The sequence below is a fragment of the Phyllostomus hastatus genome, unplaced genomic scaffold (genome assembly GCF_019186645.2).
Source record: "Phyllostomus hastatus isolate PE091 unplaced genomic scaffold, TTU_PhHast_1.1 phas_contig_34, whole genome shotgun sequence".
Classification (NCBI taxonomy): Eukaryota; Metazoa; Chordata; class Mammalia; order Chiroptera; family Phyllostomidae; genus Phyllostomus; species Phyllostomus hastatus.
Window position 1 is genome coordinate 54558527 of NW_025333857.1, and position 23986 is coordinate 54582512.

The 23986-nt window shown below is 40.2% G+C and overlaps 2 protein-coding genes across 6 annotated transcripts in view; both read left to right on the top strand.

Moving 5' to 3' along the window:
- SLC44A1 (solute carrier family 44 member 1) overlaps positions 1 to 2338 on the top strand; it is a 171216-nt gene extending 168878 nt beyond the window's left edge. Inside the window, exon 16 of the mRNA XM_045840088.1 lies at positions 2000 to 2338. Coding sequence (XP_045696044.1) covers positions 2000 to 2014 — 15 coding nt within the window. The 3' untranslated portion in view covers positions 2015 to 2338. The remainder of the gene's footprint in view (positions 1 to 1999) is intronic.
- A 7147-nt stretch (positions 2339 to 9485) lies between these two features.
- FSD1L (fibronectin type III and SPRY domain containing 1 like) overlaps positions 9486 to 23986 on the top strand; it is a 58697-nt gene continuing 44196 nt past the window's right edge. For all 5 annotated transcript variants that reach the window (XM_045840717.1, XM_045840718.1, XM_045840719.1 and 2 more), the window contains exons 1-4: positions 9486 to 9639; positions 17469 to 17564; positions 19841 to 19972; positions 22233 to 22334. In XM_045840717.1, the coding sequence (XP_045696673.1) occupies positions 9625 to 9639; positions 17469 to 17564; positions 19841 to 19972; positions 22233 to 22334 (345 nt within the window). In that variant the 5' untranslated portion in view covers positions 9486 to 9624. The remainder of the gene's footprint in view (positions 9640 to 17468; positions 17565 to 19840; positions 19973 to 22232; positions 22335 to 23986) is intronic.

The following is a 23986-nucleotide window of genomic DNA, read 5'->3' on the forward strand; positions in this document are numbered from 1 at the left end:
AAAATTAATGAAATTTGAAGGAAGTGCGGAGTTTAGTGAATCGCCGTGGACCAGTGTGGGTTCCGTAGTTGTGATGATGTACTGTGGTGATGAAAGGGGTTAGCAATAAAGAAAGCTAGGTGTGGGGTGTATGGGACCTCTCTGTGTTATTTTTGCAGTTTTTCTGTAAACTGAAAACTATTCTAAAATTTGCAAGCTTATGTAGATTTTTAAAAAGTGGAGGAAAGAACTTTTATCTCAATCTCAGATAAGGCGTAACTTTGGCATGAGCCCAGTGTCCAGGCTACAGGACTGTAACTAGGCCTCAATCCCCATCAGCCTGATCATTGGTTCTGCTATTTTCAGTGACAGGGAAAAAACCATGAAAATTGGAACTGCCAGTTAAAATATGTAAAATCACAAAACTTGAAATGGATTAGACAGGAAGGTTTAGATAAGCTGTTGTGGAAAATAGGAAGCTTTCATATAATTTCTTGAGAAACTGATGTACTGAGAGCAACAATTTAGGGATTTCTTCTACAAGCAGTTTGCAAAATAGATTGCAGTTGGGGGAAAGTTGAGGCAGGGGGATCAGCAAAGAGGCAATGATGGACATGTGAAACAAAAGTCTCCATTCTAAAGCCCTAAAATGAAACTTAAGACAAGGGTTGCAAGCAATGTTATTCTAGTGCCACTTACAACATCTTTTAGGTCCCTGGGGACAAGCCAAGCCTACTGTGGAGATGGGTGCGTCACCCAACCTTAGCCTGACTCCACTGGGCAGTTGAGTCATAAACTCCTGCAGGTCCCCCTGCTCCAAGTCCACGCTACCCTGGTGTTTTGTCAGGACTGCATCTTGTCACTGTGCTGGTCCTGCAGCGACCCCATGTTTGTTTGATAGTCAAACGTGAGGAAAATGCTTCTTTCTTATTTTTAACTCATCCTTATGAGTTTTTAAAAACTTCTTATTTTGAAATGACGTCAAATTTACAAAAAAGCTTCAAGAATAAGAATACAGCACAGAATACCATAGGCCCTTGTTATGCCTATTGTTAAACTTTTATTTCTTTCGCTGTTTCTGTGTGTGAATATATATGTGACTGTGTGAATATATGACACATACATGACTATATATGAATGCATGTACCATGTTTTGCCATGTATTGTGAACACTCATGTTTTAGTACTAATTCCCATCATACTTGGGATGGACAAAAAAGTGTGCATTATACACGGCAAAATGCAGAACATTAATATTTTTTAACTATTTGAGAATAATTTGCATACAGCATGGTCCTTTAGTACTAACAACTCCATCATGCATTTCCTAATAGTGAGGATAACCCTTTATAAACCTCGGTACACTTATTCTGTCACCGCTTCTTGAGTTGGACTGACCTATGGAAGCACTCATGACTCTGGTGTGACCTGTCCCACTGCCTACTGAGTCACAGGAGTGAAAAATCCAAAGTGTCATTTTAATTGTAGGTTTGGGTCTTTGAGAGGACCACAGAATTGGATATTTCAGATTAGTCTGAGTTTCATTCATTATGTGTTTGTGTGATTCAGTTGTTCAGGTATTCTAAATAGCATCTTTGTCAAAGAATAATACTGACACCAATAATGGCAAACACTGATCTAGCATTTGTAACTATGTGTCAGGTTCTGTTCTAAGCACTTTGTATGTACTAATGTGTTTAATCCTCACAATAACCTTTAAGGAACATACCGTGGTTACCTTGATTTTATACATGATGAAAGGTGGGCACAGAACTTAAATAACTTGCCCACAAATAAGCAGCTGATCAGGAAGTAAAATCAGGATTTGAACCTAGGCTCTCAGGTATCTTTCTCCTGTGTTAATGTGTGTGTGTGTCTGTGTGTGCGTTCAGCCTTCTCACATTTCACAGTGTCTTCTCTGAAGAGGATCCCATGGTATTTTTTGTTATCGATTGCGTCTCATTGTGTCGTGTCCCCCCAGGAGACAAGCATTCATTTTCTCGATGTGCTTATTTTTCAGATGAAGAAAAGGTGACTGGTCCCCTGAGCCCGGAAGAATGAACTCCGAGGAGGTTGTTTACACTGTATGAGGCTCTCCCACTCACCAGCTGCCGAGAGTCCGTGGATGGAGAGCAGGATCCTATTACTACAGTGGAAGCAATGGGAGCCTGTAACCATGTTTCCAAACCACAAACAGCCAAGTGGATTTGGTACAGTGGGGCTGCCTAATAAATAATTAACCAGAAGCATTTGACACAAACCTGTCTGGCAGCAGCGTGTCCACATTTAGTGTTGCCTTCTTAGTCAGCCTTGGGTCTATTAAAGTGATCATGCTGGCCCGCGGGCTGGAGTTCTCTTCGTTCAGTCTGTGTCTGTCTTATTCGAGTGCTATTTATAGAGCCAGTGTGGGTTAATAACTATTTATTGAGTGCCTGTTCCATGCCAATGATTAGGCTGAATGCTTTGTAAACATTTAATCTTTACAAAAATTCTGTTAAGTTGCACCTCTTCTCGCCATTTTGCCCCCAAGCAAAAGGAGGCTCAGAGAGGTTGTGTGCTCTGCCTAAGATCGCACAGTTGGCAGAGTCAGGGCTCAAATCCAGGTCTAAATTCAAAGCCCCTTCACTTTAACATGCTGCTTTGCCCACCACTGCCCCAGAGATAATTGATAATTAACCCGTCATATTATCACCGGTCTTCCTGTCATAAATGGAGGTGGGGAGGGCAGAATACGGGAAGTGTCTCAGGAGGATCGAGGTGGCTTTAAAGGCAACAGAGAATCACAGAATTATTTTTTAACAAAAATAACATAATGTTCTTTTAGATCGAGGTTGATTAGCCATGGATTTGTGAGTCAAATCCAGCCCCAAACCTGTTTCTGTAAATAAAGTTGTATGGGAACACAGCCAGACCCAGTCCCTTGTGTGCTGTCTACAGCAGCTTTTTCTCCACAACGGCAGAGTCGCGTAGTTATGACAGAGACCACAGGGCCTGCAAAACCTACACTGTTGGCTATATGGGCCTTTCCAGAAAAAGTTTGCTGACCTCTGCTTTAGATGACTTAGGAAGGAAGCCAACTGTTTTCATTAAGGCCAAGTTATTATTTTTGTCTATTGACTGAAAAATTACTTGAAGATGCCCTGACTGGTGTGCCTCAGTTGGCTGGGCATCATTCTGTAAAGTGAAGCATCACCAGTTCGATTCCCGGAAGGGCACATGCCTGGGTTGTGGGTTCAGTCTCCAGTTGGAGTGTGTGCAAGAGGCAACAGACAATGTGTCTCTGTCACAGTGACGTTTCTCTCCCTCTCTTCCTCCCTCCCCGTCCCTTCTCTCTAAAAATAAATACAATTGTTTTCAAAAAAGAAAAACTACTTAAAGGTTTATGATGCTAATATAATCATTAATGGTGGTGGTGGTGGAGGAGGCGTGGGAGATGGGGTGGGGGCTGTAGGGAATCTAACTAGGGAAGGTGAAGGGACAGGGAGCAGAAGGGACAGGTCTGAGCCTTTGGGTCCCCAGGCAACTCCTCACGGAAAGCTCATCCCACTCATTCTTCCTTTTCCTCCTGCCAAGTCAAGTTTCCTAAAATAACTCTTTGCTCATACACTTGTAAATGGCTTTCTGGTCACCACATGCTCAAATCCCAAACCCAGCCTGGAGTTGAGAGACCATAACACTCTGACCCCTACGACTCTCTCTCTCCACTCCCACTTCCCCTTTTCTTGTTTTCAATCATAAGAAAGTCATGCCAAGTTTGAATGTATGTTTCAAAGCCAGTGTACTTGTCTTTGATTCATTTTTATATATGCAGAAAAGTAAAGGTGTAATATCTGTAGGTGATGCATTTGATGTATGGGACAGTAGGAAACCAGGCCAAACTTCCATAGATGATGCCACATCAGCTAAGGTAAAAGTTATAAACAAGAGAAAAATTTATAAATGTATTACTTACTTTCTTACCATAGACATTATCCATTTGTGTTTAGAAAACAAAATTCTAAGGTTTTATTTTAAAATTGTAATACTGTAAGCTTTCTCCCACATGACTATGTATTTTTCATAAAGATAATTTTTCACGGCTGCCGACTATTCCATCTTTTATATGTTTCAAAGTTTTCTGAATACCTCCCTGGTATCTGGGCATCAAAGATTGCTCGTTCAATTTGCTTTGTCTCCCTTTCTGGGAGTTGTTCTCAGCGTTTCCCACCTTTGCCCAGGGTCCCATCTTCCCTTCTCATCTGCTTGTCTGAAGTCTTACCCTTTCTGCAAAAGTCCCTTCACCACTTTCCCTCTAGAGAAAAGTGCAGACTGACCTTCAGAATAAGAGGTGGATTGCAAAAGTCTTGCTCCCCTGTGAAGTGTGGACATGGTACCGTCTGAACCTTACAGCAGTCACGGCAGTACCACAGGGTGCACAGCCACCATTGCTTCCTGGTGCTGCATGCAAGAGATGATTTATTTACTTTAGAAAACAACATTACATAACTGACACATTATGTACTTTCTATATCTCAGGCATTATTCTAAGCACTTTACATTGTCATTTATCTTCATGACAACCCTTTCGAGTGGGTACCGTTAAGACTTTCATTTTACAACTAAGAAAATTGAGGTGCAGAGAGGTTAATGCAACATGACTGGTAAGTGGTAGACTTAGTATTTGAATTCAGACAGACTGGGACCAGAGGATGGGTGCTCAGCCAATAAAACAGAAGCGCAGTCAATTCGCTAAGGCCCTGTATCTCCCCAGTATCAATCACCCCGTCTCAGGCAGGCCCATACCCTTTTCAGAGGATATGCAGAGGGGGCAGGCTGCTGAGTTCTCACTGGGAACACTGAGTCTGTACCTCTGTGCTGGAGAGGGGCTGGAGGCCAGCATCCTTTCACAAGGAGGAGCTCAACAGACAGATAAATTTGCTTCGTCCTTGGTTGTTCTCTGACCAAGAGGCATTTCCAGAGCCAAGGCAGGATGTGATGGAAAATCCAAACCTCACTCCTCTCAGTCTCCAGTGCCTAGCATAAAACAGACCCTCATACACAGAGAAGTATTGTGACATAGTAACATCACGATGACTACAGTTTTTAGTTAACTGCCCCTCTCATGTACCCTCCCAGGAAGGAATAGGGCCTCCTGCAATGAATCATATGCAAGTGGGGTTGGGGAGCAGAAATTCAGAGTGCATTCCAGAGGTGAGTGCAGTTGCAAGGCTAAGTAAGAAAGGGAATGAATAGTTATTGGTCTCTAGTTCGCAGAATGATAGAAGCTCAGGCTTCAGAAAGATGTTAAAGGTTATCATTGCCAGCTACCTTCCATGGCCTGATTCCCCTGGTACAGCTCTGCCAAGCAAATGCCCAGCCTCTGCTTGAATACCTCCACTGATGGGGGCCTCACTATCAAACAAAGTCCAGTTCTGTATGGCTGTTAGAAAGTGGGACTTTTGCTGAGGGAAAATCTATACTCCTGTAGCTTTCCTTAAGTGGGTCTAATTCTACCTGTGGGATGCTAGAGAACAGGCCAGCTCTCTTCCACACAAAAGTCCTGGAAAAATTTGAATTGAAAGATCATGTCTCCCTGAGTTATCCCTCTCCAGGCTATCCTTATAGGTACTTGAATTGAGTCTCCTCATATGGTTTCCAGACCCTTTGCCAGGTTTGTGTGCACTGACTGACTACTTCCTACTTTGGTTAGAGTTCTTCCAGTATGGAGCTAGACCAGAGCGCCAGCTCAGATCAGAGCAGAACTGTCCTTTCCCTAATAGGAGAATTTAAATGCCTATAATGAATTTGTAGCATCAGAAATTAGTGCTCTGAGTTCCAAGGAGTTTCAGGGCTTTTCAGTGAGTTTGTTTTTAGTCAGAAGGGAGCAGGAGGGGAAAAAGGTTAGGTTTCTATGGTTGGGAAGAGAAAGTAGCTATATATTTTTGAATGCTCATTACATGCCCCCATACTGTGCTAAACATGTAACACGGATTGTCTCATTTAATCCACTCAACATCCCTTGTAGGTGGTTCTGTTATGATGCTTGTTTCACAGCTGAAAAAACGGAGGCTTAGAGCAGCTCAGGGTTTTCCCAGGCTAGGGAGTGTATGCTGACTCAGGCCAGATATTAACAGGGAGCAGCGGGTGAAGATTTTGGACTTTGACAAAGAGCAGCATCAGGGTAGTGATTGTGCTTCAGTAAAGGCAAGTAAAACAGTGCAGATGAGGAGTTAAAGGTGAGAATAAGACTTCTAAGACCCTGGAGACAGAAAGGGAGAAAGCCACGGACAAGTGGCACAGAAGGAAATTATGTGCACGGGAGTAATAACAGTAACAGTTACTATTTGTTAAATGAGTGCTAAACCAGACGTTTTGCATACATGATCTCCTTTAATCCTCACAACAAACCTACGGGGGAATTGCTTTATGATCCCTATGTTACAGACGGGAAATTGAGGCTTAGCAAGGTGAAATGACTCACTGAAGTCTGCACAGCTGGTAAGCAGCAGTGTCAAGATTGAGATTCAGGCTGCTGACTCCAGAAGGGAAGGAACTTTCTCTCTCAAGAAATGGGGGAATCTCAGAATTTACAAGAGAACTCGTGGCTCCAGGCAATGTTTGGCGAGAGAAGACGGGAAACCTGGTTCTGAATGAGATGGTTTCACCAGACTCTTTACATCTGCCGTGCCAAATCTGCAGCCTTCCTAATTTATGTCAGAATCAGAAACCTAAGAGGTGAAATGTCATCTGCGTTTATGCCTCATGGTTCCTTTTTGAAAAATTTAAATAACGTGCTCTTAGTTCAGTTGCTCTTAAACTGGAGGACTTGTTAAGACAGAATTACAGGACTCCACTCCCCCAGTTTCTGGTTTAGTTGGTCTGGGGATGAAGCCTGAGAATGCACTTGTAACAAGTTACCAGCTGGTGCTGATGCAGCTGGTTCTAGGATTACATTTGAGAATGGCTTTAGTGTATCAGTAAAGCTACTTACCAACTTTTCTAAACTGACTTGGCTGTGAGAAGGTAACTATAGAAAAGGCAAAGGACTTGCCCATAAGCCAGAAGCAGCGAGAGTGCGTTGGGGGTGTAGGCTACATGACTGAGTGCCTATGTGGGCTGGGGAAGGAAAGTCACAGCCAGAAGAGATGAGCTATTCCTGGATGGAAATGAGGGGAAGCAGGAGGCCAGGGTGAGCTGGGCAGGGGAACCAGACTGGCTACAGAGACAGAGATCTGGCAAGGGCAGAAGTCAAATAGGGTAGAGCTCTTATTAAAGGCTGCAGGCTGCTGGTTGGGCAGCAGGAACAGAACAGGGGAGGAAGGACACCAGCAGCCAGGAGTGAGCTCCTGGGATTGAGCTTGTGACAGAATCTGGTGATCACATTTCAGCTGCGACTCACTGTCTCCAAAGCCTCCTTCTGCCTCTTTATGCCCATCAGTCGTAAAGTGCCAAGGAGTTGCCCTCTGACAGTAGTGAGATGAAGCTCCTGCAGCAAGGGAACCGAAAACGGCACTGAATGCTGTTTCTTCCCCTTAGTGGTGGTCAGAGAGTGGCAGGCAGGGCCAAAGCTGGAGAACGCCCAGGTGAGTGGTTTGACCTCTGATGTTCTTCAGTCCTCAGGCTGCATTTATCCTTCATAGGAAACTGACTCAGCTGCAGAGTTTTCACAGTGCAGAGAGTGGCCTCTTGGCTGCAGCAGTGGGCTAGTGGCTGGGTGCCTGGCTGTTCTCACTACTCCTGGAGTTGGGACGGCTTGGATAGGAGCCTCCTTTCTCTAGGTACCAAAAGAAGGAATATCTCTCTGCAATACTTCATTCCATCATTCCTTCCAGCTACAGGAACAAAATGGTGTTCGTAGGCCCTTCCTGGACCCTGACCTTCAAGCGCTACACCTAGCCTGAGTCAAGTTCGTTTCCCCTTTTGTTCCCTTTATTCCATTTCCTGCACATGTCTGTTCAGTTAAAAAAGGATAGAGTGCATATTAGATGTTAGACCCTGTACTGGGGAGACAGATGTGAGTAAAAGAAATCTCCCCTGTCAAGGAAACAGCAGTATAGTCAGGGACACCCACGTACAGAGACAATTACAGTTTTGTAGGATGAATGCTGTTTATTTGTTTTTTTAAGATTTTTTGGTTAAGATTTTATTTATTTATTTTTAGAGAGGGAAGGGAGGGAGAAAGAGAGAGAGAGAAACATCAATGTCCTGTTGCTGGGGATCATGGCCTGCAACCCAGGCATGTGCCCTGACTGGGAATCGAACCTGTAATGCTTTGGTTTGCAGCCCGCACTCAATCCACTGAGCTACGCCAGCCAGGGCCTGAATGCTGTTTCTTAAACATAAAGCTCATGCCCACTTAGGGCCTTTGCATTTGCTGTTCCTTCTGTCTAGAATGCTCTTCTCCAGATTTTGGTTCATTTTCTCAGTTCACTTAGGTCACTCCTGAGAGGTCTTCCCTGACTTTCCCATGGAAAATGGAGCCCTCACAATTTCGAGTCTGTCTTACCCCATGTAATTTTTTTGTATTAGCACCTCAAACTACCTGACGTTATCTATTTAAATGGCAAATGCCGGGGGCGGGGGGCAGCAGCGGTCAACCTCGCATAGTAGATTGTAAGTTCTACAAGAGAGAGCAGGGTCTCCTCACTGATGAATTCGCAGTTCCTAGAACTGGTACCTAATAGGTACTCAATATATATTTCCCTTTTGATCATTCGTCTTAACTGACTGCCCGTTGAACTTGTCTGAGCCTGTCAGAGTCACCAAAATGCAGGATGAGGCCTTGGGGAAGAACATTTTCAAGCCTGCCTTCCCAAGCTTTATACAGTCTGCATTGTGGCCTCGGTCCGAGCTGAGAAGGTTATTTATTGCTCTCCGCCAATAACTATAAGTTACTGGGCGTTAACTGTACTGGGCCCTTCAAATATGTTATCTAACCCTCACGGTGTTCTGCAAAGCAGCATTATTTCTCTTATTTTACCTAAGGTGAAACCTGCTCAAAATCACAGATAGCAAGGTGCCCAGGCAGGCTCTCTGGGAAAGGTCTACCTACATTTCAGCCTCGTCCCTACAGACCTTTCCCATATTTCCCCCACGTCCCCATGAGCCCGGCCTCAGCTGGCTTGGCTGGTCCTCCAGCGCCAGTGTGAGGAGGTGCGATAGCTGCAGGATGGAAAGGGGGCCTCTGTAAGTCCTGGGCCAGAGCTTTCCTTCCCGCGTCCTGCGCACCGGCCGGCGGCTGGGTGCCCAGTGGTCCATTCCGAGGCCTGCAGCGAGCGTGCGCGCTGAGTCAATAGAATGGGGGTAAGGAGGAGAAGCTCTCTCAAAGGACCCGCGGGACAGGGGGCGTACATCCCTTCCTTGCTGCCGCTGCCTCCGGGCACCGGGTACCCCACACTCGCACCGGCCCGGCGGCAGCGCGCATGCTCGGGGCGCTTCTCGCCCCCTCCCTTCTGCGAGCCGCCCTTTCACCCTGGCAACCGCCGGCGACGACGGCGCGCGCGCGGGCTGGGCGCGGACCGGGTGGGGCCGGGAGGCACCGCTGAGCGCTGGGACTGAGGCCGCCGCGTCCGCACGGTGAAGCGGTCTTGGCGTGCCCCACCTCCTTCTGCCTCCTCGCACGGTTCTCCTACGCGTTTTAGGGCCGAGAGGGCTTAACCCCTAGCCATGGACTCCCAGAAAGTAAGCGAGGAGGGGGCGGCGGCCCGCCGCGGCCGGGCGGGAGGTGGGCGGGGCGCCCCCTGCAGTGGGCGGTGGGCGCACTTGGGTATCGGGGCCTGGCCGGACTGCGGCGGCGGGGGCGAGGCCGTCCGGCCTTCCTCTCCTCCCCAGAGGGAGGGCAGTGGTGCACGCCGGGCTGCGGGGACCGCGCCCGGTGACCCGGGCTGGCCTCTGCCTTACATCTGGTCCTGCGCCCCGGCTCCTCAAGGTAAAGACCGAGCCGTCCCTATGAAATGATTTTCTGCAGCGCCGTAGGCCCCCTCGGATTCTTGCGGTCTCCCAGCGTGCTCGTGAGGGTTCGCCCTACCTCAGCAGGTGGGGAAGCCGAGGCACAGGGGGTCTACCTGCTGACGCCGGAGCTGATGCTCTTGCCTCGACCCTGCCTCGTCTTAGGACTCTTGGCACAATGCCTGCGTGTTTAGATGGACAGCCAGATCTCCTTAGCGCCGCCCCACCCCCTCGGAGCTGCGTCTTCGCCAGGTCTAAGTATTTAGTGTTGGTTGAAGTGAGGGAGAAAACTTAAGAGTTGTTAAGGCAGCGGTCGCACCCTCTGTCCAGTTCGGTGTCCCTGATCCTAGTCCCCTTAGTGGTCATTGTGGCATGGTTTACACTTTACGAACGTATTAACGAAACGATATAGAGACCTAGCCGTTTCAATTAAAAAAAATTTTCAGCGAGCATAGCCAATGTTTTCAGTACAATTAGAAGTGAGTTATTAATATTCAGCCGTAATCCCTACATAGAAATTAACCACCCTCTTCTCTTTGTTAGATGATAGTAATTGAAATATATACGGTAAGGAAACACAGTGTTATTAATAATGTAGCAGGGAAAAACAAGGGCATATCCAAGAGGCTATTCTTTTCTGTTATTAGATAGAAAGCACTGGAAAGACTTATTAGGACAATATTTCCTATAATTTGCTTGGATTCACCGCCTTGAGGAGCTGACTGTTCTAGTGTTTAACACAAGTGCACATGATTTCATTGTATCTTGAAACTCAGTTGGGTAAGAACTCAGCTTTTACTTATGTGACTATTGGACCTTTTAAAAACTGCATTTTGTGAGTTTTGAATATGTACACTTTTAAAACATTTCTGCCTAAATTTGTAAAACATTTCCCAGCTTATTTAACTTTTTTAGATAAAAGTCACATGATATCTGAATGGATATTATTAGCTCAGGGCAAATGGAAGGGCAAAGACTTGGAGGCCAGAGACTTGGGTTCCATGCTGCTATTTACTGACTCTGTGATGTGGAGCAAATCACTTAAGTCCGATTAATCTATTTTCTCATCTATGCAGTGAAAGTATGACTGTTTTGTAGGGTTGTTGTAAAAATCAGGTAAAAGAATTTGTTATGAAAACACAGTGTTCTTAAAGTTTATAAAAATAAGAACTAAAGTACTCTGTGTGCTATAAAATATAATTTTAAAAAGTATTTTAATATGGGTAATCTTATTTTTGCCAGGGCATGCATTATCCCTCACTTTCATGAGGACTCAAGAAGGTGTGTCTCCTGCAAGACCATATCATTAGCCCTGGTCGTAAGTTCAAAGACTTGAACTTACTTGGTTTCCTTCCAAATGATGTATATGAGCACCAACACATACTATGTGCAGTTTCCCCAGAGGGAGCAAAGAATTAGTTGCTCTTTCTTACTGGTGCTGAAATAGCTCATTTGTGATGACTTGGATAACCAACTTATCGCTAAACAAAAATGTCACTGGTGGTACTAAATAATATTTTGAACTAAAAGATCTTTTATTTTGTTGTATAGCTTAAAATGAGTATCTGGTGTTAACAATTGCATTGTTATCATGAATTACTGCAGAATCAGTCATATACAGGATGGGGCAAAAGTAAGTTTAGAGTTGTTTGAATGGAAAGTAATACAATGATAAATAATAAAAGAATGAAGTCAGTTTCGCATATTTACAACTGTAAACCTACTTTTGCCCTACCCTGTACTTCAGCTAATAATGAACTAAACAGGATACTTATTTCTCTTTAAATAAGACAGTAAGTAATACACCACTGGCATGATTTTTCTTTCCTATTACAGAATGTTATGGTGAAAGTAGTAGCAGGGACAGTACCTTAGTCAGTGTGAGGAAGATGGTAAGGTACTGCAAGTGGCAAAGGGTGAAGATGGCTTGGATATATATACACTTTTATAAGGCATTGAGATTTGGACTTACAATAGTAAGAGGAGGATGACTTTGGAGCCAGGTCTCCTGTCCTGCTGTTTATGAGCTGAATGAGCATGGATAATGTGCTGTGTGTCTTCGTTTCCTCGTCTATAAAATAGAGGTAATTGTACTCATCTCCAAGTGATATTGTGAGGATCGTATTAATTTTTAAAAATCATTTGGTGCCTAGCACACATGAGTACTCTCTGTTAGCTATTGTTATTAATTTCATAATCCCAACTTTAAAAAATAACTTTCTGCTTTTGTTGCTAATTTATGTCACTGCTTTTCTAACCTGGTCTAGTTATTTTTTTATCTCTGTCCTTAAGTTTTAAAGTATGTTTTCTGTTTTTATTTCTGTAATAGATTATTTCAAATGGTGGTGTAAAAGAAGAGTTGTTAAATCCTGATTGAAAGAGGATTGGAAGTTCTGACTCATGCAGTCTGACAATAGAGGTTAAATTACTGGACAGTCTTACAGAAGCTTGGTCAGCAAATGGATTAGCTTGGCCAGCTGCTTTTTTGTCTGTGGAAATAACTTGGACTTCACTGTTGTGTTAGCAACAGATGCTCTGTTTGAGTAGAGGAAGAAAACATAATTGCCTTGGGTATGTAAGGCATACTGTTGGATACAGAAAACCACAGTATTATCTCCTAGCAATAAACAGAAGGATTTTGTTTATATCGAGTTTCTGGGACACTTTCGTGAACAGGATGTGTTATGGATAGGTGGCTTTGTGGGATACTCAAACCTTTTGATTATGTCCTTAAGTGCTTTTAAGATAAAATCACAAAGGTTTCTTTACCTGATGAAATGTGTATATTCAAAGAAACCATTGAAACAAATAAGACATTTGCGCCTTTTTAGAATGTGGGCACTTAGAATTTGATAGTTTCACTTAAAATGTTGTGCGGGAGATCATTCACATTCACAGGGGTTGCTGTTCCCAGGAAAAGGCACGTGCTGCAGGAATAGTGGGGGTGGAGAGGAAGGGGCAAAGGACCACAGAGGAAGGGTGTCACTGAGAGCACACATTGTCAGTTGTTTGCTTTTTCCCCACTTTTTCCTGTGTATTCTTTATGTTTTTTTATTTATTGATTTTTGGGAGAGACTGGGTGTTCCACTTATTTATGCACTCATCAGTTACTTCTGGTATGCACCTTGATGGGAGATTGAACCCACAATCTTGGCCGATAAGAACAAAATTCCAACCAACTGAGCAACCTGGCCAGGGCCCAGATTTTTAAGAGAATATAATTTATCGTATGGCTATTTCATATGAGGCACAAATTGGTTAGAGGAGGAAATATTCTAAAGTGGTAAAGACCATGGGCTTTGTAGACAGACTGAGCATGATCTTTACTTTACTAGCAGTATCACTTTGGGCAGCTGGTTGAATCTTCATTTTCTCATTTGTATCACAGGGATGTAACCCTGCTATTAGGGATAGAAGGGGAGGCAGCCCTTTAACCAGAACAAGCCCATTTCAGTGGAAGCTTACTACACATGGTCGGAGGATTGCAGAATCATTTTTACTGCTTCATTGTGCCTTTTTTAAATACATAGAGATCCTGTCTTACACAGATACTTGGAAGACTCTTAAGTCCTCTGCTCTCCTTTTCTGCATCTCCAACTGTGCCCACCCCTCCCCCAAGTCCTGGCTCCATTCTGTGAGTCCTCGTTATATTCAGATCTTGGTGCACAGGTTTCTGGGACTTACACCAACAGGCTAAGAGCTAACTCTTGGGGTGGGTCTTCTCTCATAGCATAACTTCATTGTGTTACTGTACTAAAATGCCACTGGTGGTGAGGATGGGAAGAAATGATATAGGCAGCCCCAGGGATGATGGTAAGGCCTACTGATCTCCAGGGCTTGTTGGGGGAGTTAAATGAGAACTGTTGTAATTCTTTTTAATTTGCCACTACCATAATGCTTTATGAACATTTATATAAAGTATTATTCCTTTTTCAGATTATTTTTACAGCTTTTTATCAATATTCAATTATATTTTGAGAACTTTTTTTACTATTTTTTATTTTTATTTTTAATTGTTGTTCAAGTACAGTTTTCTGTCTTTCACTCCCATCCCAGCCCACCCCCCCCAGCCCTCCCCACCTCCCTCCCATTTCCATCCCCCACCTTGTTATTGTCCACCTGTCCTTTTTACTTGTTCCTATAAACCCTTCCCTTTTTCCCCTGAAATTCCCTCTCCTCGCCTCTCCCCTCTGGTCACTGACAGCCTGTTCTCCATTTCACTGTCTTTGCTTATATTTTGCTTGTTTGTTTTGTTGTTTAGGTTCCTGTTAAAAGTGAGATCATGTGGTGTTTGTCTTTTACTGTTTGGCTTATTTTGTTAAGCATAATGCTTTCCAGTTCCATCTGTGCTGTTGCAAAGGGTAGGAGCTCCTCCTTCTTTCTGCTGCATAGAATTCCACTGTGTAAATGTACCATCGTTTTTTGATCCATTCATTTACTGATGAGCACCTAGGTTGCTTCCAGCACTTGGCTATTGTGAATTGTGCTGCTATGAATATTGTGTTACATAGGTTCTTTTGGATTAGTGTTTCAGGGTTCTTAGGATATAATCCTAGCAGTGGAATCAAATGACCCTAGCACTAGGTCAAAAGGCAGATACATTTTTAGTTTCTGAGAAAATTCCATACTGTTTTCCATAGTGGTTGTACCAGTCTGCAATTCCACCAACAGTGCGTTAGGGTCCCCTTTTCTCCACAACCTCTCCAACACTTGTTGTTTGTTGCTTTGTTTATGATGGCCATTCTGACTGGGTGAAGTGGTATCTCATTGTGGTTTTAATTTGTATCTCTCTGATGGCTAGTGATACTGAGCATTTTTTCATGTGTCTCTGGATCCTCTGTATGTCCTCCTTGGAAAGGTGTCTTTCAAGTCCTTTGCCCATTTTTTAATTGGGTTGCTTGTCTTCTTAGAGTGGAGTCATGTGAGTTCTTTTTATATTTTGGAGATTAAACCCTTGTCTTAGGTATCATTGGCAAATATGTTTTCCCATACAGTTGGTTCTCTTTTTATTTTAATACAGTTTTTTTTAGCTGTGCAGAAGCTTTTTATTTTGATGAGATCCCATTTGTTTATTCTTTCCTTTATGTCCCTTGCTCTAGGGGACATATCAGTGAAAATGTTGCTGCATGGGATATCTGAGATTTTCCTGCCTATGTTCTCCTCTAGGACTTTAATGGTGTCATGGCTTATATTTAAATCTTTTATCCACGTTGAATTTATTTTTGTGTATGGTGTAAGTTGGTGCTCGAGTTTCATTTTTTTTTTTCACATAACTGACCAGTTCTCCCACCACCATTTGTTGAAGAGGTGATTTTTACTCCATTTTATGTTGCTACCCCCTTTGTCAAATATTAATTGACTATAGAGACTTGGGTCTATTTCTGGTCTCTCTGTTCTGTTCCATTGGTCCATGTGCCTGTTTTTATGCCAGTACCAGGCTGTTTTGATTACAGTGGCCTTACAATACAGTTTGGTATCAGGTATTGTGATCTCTTCTACTTTGCTCTCCTTTATCAAAATTGCAGCAGCTATTCAGGGTTGTTTATGGTTCCATATAAATTTTTGAAGTATTTGTTCTGTGTCTGTGAAATAGGCCATTGGTACTTTAATAGGTATTGCATTGAATCTGTAAATTGCTTTGGGTAGTATGGACATTTTGATGATGTTAATTTTTCCAATCCATGAACAAGGTATATGTTTCCATTTGTTTGTGTCTTCTTCCTTGATATCTTTCTTCAGTGTTGTGTAGTTTTCTGAATACAGGTCTTTTACCTCCTTGGTTAAGTTTATTCCTAGATATTTTATTTTTCTTGTTGCTATATCAAATGGGATTTTTTTTTTTGCTTTCTGCTTCTGCTGTTTCATTGTTGGTATACAAAAATGCCTTTGATTTCTGGATATTGACTTTGTATCCCACTGTTTTGCCAGTATTGTTTATTAGGTCAAGCAGTTTTTTGGTGGAGTCTATAGGATTTTCTACGTACACTATCATGTCACCTGCAAACAATGACAGTTTTGTTTCCTCCTTTCTGATTTGGATGCCTTTTATTTCTTTTTCTTGTCTGATCGCTGTGGCTAAAATTTCCAATATGATGTTGAATAGAAGTGAAAGTGGACAACCTTGTCTTGTTCCTGATCTTAGTGGAAAAGATTTTAATTTTTGCCCATTGAGTATGATGTTGGCTGTAGATCTCTCATATGTGGCCTTTATTATGTTGAGGAATGCTCCCTCTATTCCCACTTTGCTAAGTGTTTTTATCATAAATGGGTGCTGTACCTAATGCTTTTTCCGCATCTATTGATATGATTATGTGATTTTTGTCTTTGCTTTTGTTTATGTGATGTATTATATTTACTGATTTGCGAATATTGTACCATCCTTGCATCTCTGCGATGAATCCCACTTGGTCATGGTGTATGATCTTTTTAATGTATTGTTGGATGCAGTTTGCCAGTATTTTGTTGAGGATTTTAGCGTCTATTTTCATCAGCAATATTGGCCTAAAGTTTTCTTTCTTTGTTGTTGAGGAGAACTTTTATCACATAAAATCGTATAGGAAATTGATAAAACATTTACACTTGTAGGTGCTTACAGATAAAAAACTTGTGTGTCTGGGAAAATTATAAAGTAAAAGTACTTGCATTTGATCTTTATTGAGAATATGGGCACCTTGTTTGGGTTTTGCTGTTACTACCAATGGAGAGTTATTAAACAACTAGACCTGAGCTGTCCAGTATGACACTACTTGTTACACAGAGCTATAAAAAGTGAAATTAGAGTTAAAAAATAAATTTAGGTGCTCACTTGCTCTCTCCATATTTCAAAAGCACATTAGCTTCATGTGGCTAGTGAGTATCATATTGGACAGCACATATGAGGACATTTCCATCAATGCAGAAAATTGTATTGGATAGTACTGAACTAGAGTGTATGAGAAAATTAAATCACCAGGTGTTTTATTTAAATAAATAAATTTATTTAATTTGTTTATTTAAGGAAGCATTATCAAAATGTCTGAGGTTTTTGCTACCAAAATTATTTACCTTGTTTAGTATGCTTCTGCAACATCTGTAAATATTACCATGAATTTTGTAGTTTAATCTGCACATTTATTATCTCATTTCATATTTCTAAAATGTTTTTTTATTTTTATGAATAAATAAAATGTCAAATTTCAGTGTCTCTTTGCTTTTCTTCCTGATATCCTGATGTTGTATTAGATGTTTCTGGTTGTTTTTACAATGTTTAAGGTTTGGTTTTATTTCTTTGCCACAGCCCTGTGGCCTAACAACACCATTGGTATTAATTGTGATCCTCTTCATTGTGAAACATATGATAGTGATTAGCTTGCAGATTAAGAATGAGAAGTTTTAAAACAGAACATGTACATATCCCATCTTTTTAGTTATAGGCCTTTGGAAATTTTGAACAAGAAGCTTTACATTGCTCCTATTATGTAATATACTCTTACATAAAGGGTTTATTTAAAGAATTGTTGTTAATGAAGTTTATAATTCTGTTTTATTAAAATATCATAATGTTTCTTTTTTTTTGATCCTAGGAAGCTCTACAAAGGATTATTTCAACTCTGGCAAATAAAAATGATGAAATTCAGAACTTTATTGATACACTAAATCAAACACTAAAAGGAGTTCAGGTATGAATCTTTTTTAACGTTTGTGTAAATATGTTATAATGGATGATTGTTGGATCAAATCAGAACTATAAAAACACTCCACCAACTCTAGATTATAAACTAATGGAGGTGAGAGCAGGATTTTTAAATGGCAGATAAACATAAATACGTTCTTTGCTATTCTTGCATTCTCTACGAAATGATGGAAGGAGTAAGGGAAAAGGAAAAATCTGGAATTGTAGTTACTAGGGAATATTGTAGTACTCGCTTCTGTCTTTTTCCATTTTATATTTGTCTTTTCTAATTCTAACTAAGAGAAAATCATACCTTTTTAAAAGTACTGGGAAGCTAAGCATTCCTTTGATAGCAAATAGTGGAAGAAACATGTAGATGCTAAGAGGTCTCCTTATAGAAGCAGATGAAGGTAAAACGGAAAAATAAAAGGTAAAGTGGCCCAATGAGGAAGGAGAGGAATACTTAAGGAAATGATCCTAGGTTTGGGAAGATAATCTGTACTGTAAACAATCAAATGTTGATGGTGGAAGGTACCTTAAAAATAACCTGGTGGTGCTTTCCCAAGGATGTGCCTTAATGAATTTAAACGACATTTCTTTGTAAAATAACATAGAAGATTTGTAGGACACTTGAGACAGCGAATCCTTCCTTGTAGCTTTCGTTTGTTTTAAGCTGGTAATTGCCTGGTCCTTGACCTGTTAAACCTTATGGCCATTGTATTTCTTTCGCTTCTGAATGTGCTGTGACTGAAGTCAGTTGATTATGATCTTCACACTTTAACTGTCTTTCTTGAACTAGTCCATTGGAAAATCTGGTGAATTCACAAATCCACTTTTCTTTAAGTAAGAAAAGCTAGTGGTTGTAAAACTCTTGATCTGTGGGAGAATCATCACACTTGACACCTGGATAAAGAGACCATCAGAGAGAGCTAGCCCAAGATGATTTTCTGATTGACACATTAATGGAACTCTACTTTAGGATCCAGAAAAAACAGGGAATTAAGCTACACTGGTCGCTGAAGATGGGGGTATACAAGGCAGTGGGGAAGAGACCATAGGCATGTGCCAAGTGCTTATTGAGGGGAGAAGAGTAGTCCCTTTCCTTCCGGATGAGTAAACTGGGGTCCAGGAATTTCAAGTGGCTTGTCCAAGGTCCCACCATTACTGAGTGGTTGATGTGGAATTTGATTTAGGTCTTCTGCCTTCCAGACTACACATTTCTTCTTCTACAGGTTGTTACCATTGTAAATAAACTACTAAAGTGACGAACACCACTTTTGGTATGACTCTGGTGTGATGGTATCTGGGTACATTATAAGCAGAAGTTTGGATTATGATTTTACAGTATATTGTATGTATTATTAGTTCTCTTAGTGCCAATTTGCTTCTCTTAAATGAATGATTCATTTAAAAATGTCTTAAGATAATTTCTTCTATCTCATCATTTTTGCAAGTATATATATGGCTTATTTAGGTATTTCAGAGATATTTTAAATTATTTCTTGTTGAAATAATAGCATCTTGCTTAATGAGGCATTGAAAGTCAACATACCTGAAATGTTCTATTAATTCTGCCACTATCAGTTGGTTTTGTAGTTTTGGGCAAGTCACTTCTCTGTATTTAATTTAATAAAATGTAGGAATTTGATTACAAGTTCGAGTCAGTAGATGATTTCTAAGGTTACTTCTAGCACTAAAAATCCAGTGATTGATAAATCTCTTAGGAGCCAGTACAGAATTGGTAAGTTTTTTATGTTTTGTAAATGCAGTATTTTAGATAACCTGAAAGATTTAAAATTTACACAAAATCAGCCCCACCCCTATATGTCCAAACTATTCCTTAAGAGTTATGGAATAAAAATCTCTAAATATTTTATTAAAATGCTTCACTAATGATTCTAATGCACACTTAAATTTGAGAATCCCTGACTTAGGGTCTGCCTTAGAGCCTGAAGGTCTGGACAAAGTTGGCAACCTCAAAACAACCTTTCACATTGTCCTGTGGAAACAGTACTAAGCTGTATTATAAAAGGTGCGGAGAGTATGGGCTAGTCCATGAAAGGCTGCTTAACTCACAGCATAGCCGAAATAGTGCTATCAGCACTAACAGCCTGCTTCTTGGATTTATGTGTTTTCAAAGCCTTATGACAAATATTATTATTTTTATGGTGTTAGGTTGAGACAGTTCATAATATAGATCTACTATCTCCTTTGGTAAGTTTATCTTCATTTGTAATGTTTGACAACTCTTCAGTAAAATAATTTTGTTTTGTTTATAAATAGGAAAATTCTTCCAATGTACTTTCAGAGCTGGATGAAGAATTTGATAGTTTATACTCTATATTGGATGACGTGAAAGAAAGTATGATTAGCAGTATCAAGCAGGAACAAGCTCGTAAATCACAAGAGTTACAGGTGAGAACATAAAACTAACTACATATAAATAATTTTAGTCTAATGCTTGCTTGGTTTAATGAAAGCAAAAATTAGTGAATTTCTTTGTATGACTACTTTTATGTTGTAGAAGAATGATTCTTACCTGTTTTTAATCATAGATATCTTATTTTAAAAAAAAAATTGTGATAAAGCCCTGGCTGGTGTGGCTCAGTGGATTGAGTACTGGCCTGCAAACCAAGGGGTTGCTGGTTCAATTTCCAGTCAGGGCACATGCCTGGGTTGTGGGCCAGGTTCCCAGTTTGGGTCACGTGAGAGGCAACCACACATTGATGTTTCTCTCCCTCTCTTCCGCTTCATCTAAAAATAAATAAATAAAATCTTTAAAAAGAACCCTAAATATTAAAAAGAGTCACAGCTTAGCTACTAATACCATTTCCTTCGTTAGTAGGAGATAATAGAGCATTTCTGTTCTTCCTTTGGGTTTATAAACTTGAAGCATGTTGTTTTCATTAAGATAATTTAATAATAATTCTGCCCTGGCTAGTGTGGCTTGATTGGTTGGAGCATTGTCCCATGCACTGAAAGGTTGTGGGTTTGATTCCCAGTCAGGGCACATACCTAAGTTGTGGGTTCCATCCCTGGTCAGGGCACATACAGGAGACAGCTGATCAATGTTTCTCTTTCACATTGATGTATGTCTCTCTCCCATGTCTCTCTCTTTCACATTGATGTATGTCCTTCTCCCCCCTCTCCCCCTCCCCCCCCGTCCTGACCTTCCTTCTTTCCACTCTCCCCTCTTCCCCCCACCTTTCTCTCTTTAAAATCAATAAATGTCTCCTCAGGCAATTTTTTTAAATAGATCAAAAAAAGATAATAATCCTTCTGAATAACTGATGTTAGTGCTGTTTAAGTGTATTCTTTTATGCCTCCCTTTTTTCTTGCCCTCTTCAAACCAAATTCATTGCCTTTTCTTAGATTATTTAATCTCAAACTTTGATTTTAGATTGGATTCTTTCTTTAATAGGACTTTCTTTATTCTTGTTGGTTTTTTTTGTTTTTTTTTTACTTTAGTACTATATTGACTAGTCTGCCCTAGTGATCCTGCATGGACCATTTATACCTACCATTTTGTTTGCAGTGATTTTTCTTAAACCTTTATAAAGCTCTTCTATAAATGAGATATTTCAAATTGTGGTTTGTTAATTTAAGTGATGGTTTGTTAATTCATCTTTAGAATTCATTAAGAAGTTTACTTATGGGGGCACAGTATTTTTACAAAATTGTGGTAGGTTCTTAGCATAACCCATGAAAACCTATTTTAATCCAAAATATGGCTGAATTCTGCCTTTCCAGAGTAAAATAGAACATGCTAGAAACCAATAAAATGAGCTGTAGGTTGCCTTTAGTGTTGATCTTAAGGGAGAACTCAGTAGACGTGAATATGGAGTGGATCATAATAAATGTTCTGAAGGAGAATGTGGGGTACATTGAAAAGCATAGAAATAGGTCTGCCTGTATTTAAAGGTATCACTAACAATATTTTCACATGGTGGGGCTTAGTTTTAGATCCACAAATGATAGAGTGAGAGAGAGAGAACTAAATAAGAAAGATTGTGTTAGGTGAAATTAATACATCACTATAACAGATCACATCACTCTAACAGTTACCCTCTCTTGTTCCTCTTTATTCTTTTTGAAATCTAGGCTCTAGCATTTTTTATTGCTGTATTACCCTGTATTGGAAACTATAAATTAGCATTTAGGAGGAGTATTTGATACTCCTATTATTGTGATAAATGTAGTACTAAGATTGTGCTCAGCTGAATGTACCTGTAACTTGATTCATAAACTTGAAATAGTTAAATATCATAAAGAAATATAGTCTTCATTATGAGGATGTTGTCTGCAGATGTAGTATTTCGATATTTTAATTTACATTGTTGGTAGTTTTCTGACTGCCCTGATTGAGAATAATCTTTAAGTAAATTTGACCCTAGTTATTTATAATTGTTTTACTTTCCTTTATGTTTTCTTTACCTGTATGCAGTTAAGCTCTTGTGGACAAATTAAGCTCTTAGGGAAAGATGTTAAGTACAATGTATTAAGATAATTAAAATTCCTTGAAAATATGACTAGTGATCACCTTGCTTCAGTAGCTCTCTCCAATATTTTCGTTCAATTATTGCTATTAAATTGTTTGTAAGTTCATTATAATATATATTTAAGATTCTGATGTCAATAGGGAATTTTATTTTAATGATTAATTTTTTTCCCCTAGAGTCAGCTTAGTCAGTGCAACAGTGCCCTGGAGAACTCGGAGGAACTACTAGAATTTGCAACACGGTCATTAGATATAAAGGAAGCTGAAGAATTTTCAAAGGTACAAAAAAAATCAACCAAATAACTAAGCCACTTAAAAAGGAAACTTTTGATTAAAAGTTATTTTTTTTCTCTTTAATTTTGGATTTTTCATGCTGAAAAATGTAAAGTCTAAAAGAAATAGAAAGTCTAGTCTTATATCCCTCTCTCTGAGCTGAGGGGGAAAACATCGTCACGCAGTGCAGATGAGCACTGCAGCTGAGTGCGTTTGTTGTTAAATGTTCCACCGTTTAGCTTAAGAAGTTATTTGAATGTCTTATTAAATATTAAAATGTAAGTCTCTTTTTTAGGGGGAATGTTTGGTATGAAACAATAAAGCAAAAAGATTGCTAATGTTTTAATTTAACCTGTGTCTTGGTGTTTTTAGAGATTTTTGAATTCTAGTTTTTATTTTAAGTAGAGTTGATTTTAAACAATTAACAATTTATCAAATCTGTTGTATTTGATGTAGAATAAGGATATAAAATATATTTTAAAATGATATGAAAAGAGTGGAGAATTAAGCTATATAATTAGCAAAATACAGACTATTTAGTAATCTTTTCAAGATAAAATATTTGAGTTTGATGTTATTTTTCTTGGCCTTTGTGGACAAAGTCGTGAGCTGCGTTAGTGTTAGAAAGGTGGCTTTGTAATCCATTTGTGTCCATTTAATGTTTTCATTTTATGATTCCACTTGAAAGTAGAAAAATCTTTCTTGAGAAGGTAGCATTTGCTGGCTTATATCCCTACTCTAGACTGTCACTTGTTTGGTTGATAGTAACTATATGCAGAAAGATCACCAGCAAGTGAGATCTGATCATTAGCTTCATTTCTGGATGGAGAAGTAGCCCAAATCCCACTAAACCTGGGTTCTCTGCTAATAGTTGGCCTGCACAACACTGCTTGGGTCCTTTGCCAAAATTAATATTCCTGTCTTTCCCAATCCCTTAATTTAGAATTTGAATTCTACCTATGAAGAGCTGAGTCTGTGAGACAATTTCCAAGTCAGTATAACTAACCAGCCACTTCATCACAATCTTGCCACATACAACCCACTTGTCAGACTAGCAAGGATGGAATGGTTACTTGCCCTGGTGCCTACGATAAAATAAAATGTACGGACTAAGGCAAAGGGAAATGATATCTTCTACATTTGATTCCAGGTAAAAAGGGAGAATAGGTTTTGTGTGTTTCCCACTTCTGACTCAGAATTATTGTTCAGTGAGTGTGAGGCTCTGACCACTGGGAGTGGCAGATAAGGAGAGGGGTGGGTGCTCACTCAGCATTTTCAAGGCAGCAGGAGGATTGGCAGAAGCTGCTTCTGTGGGCCGGAGTCAGGAATGCTGGGAGAGGAGAAGACCTTTAACAAAAGCATGAATGTTTCAGTTTTGAGGGCAATTTAAAAACAAAGCTAAATATTTGTTAAGAATAGCTCAAGCTATAACTTTCCCCCTTTGTTTCAATAATGGGTGTTGATGTTCTATAACAGTGTAATCTATTGTATAAATGTCCTTAGTCATAGAGCAGATAGATGGATGCAGTGCTGTATCTAAATTTTATTTCAAGTACTTTACTATACTTTGTGAAGATGAATTTTAAGTGATTGTATTTTTCAAAAATAGTTCTTTTTATACAACATTTATATAGAAAATATAAAACTTCTAAGGTATG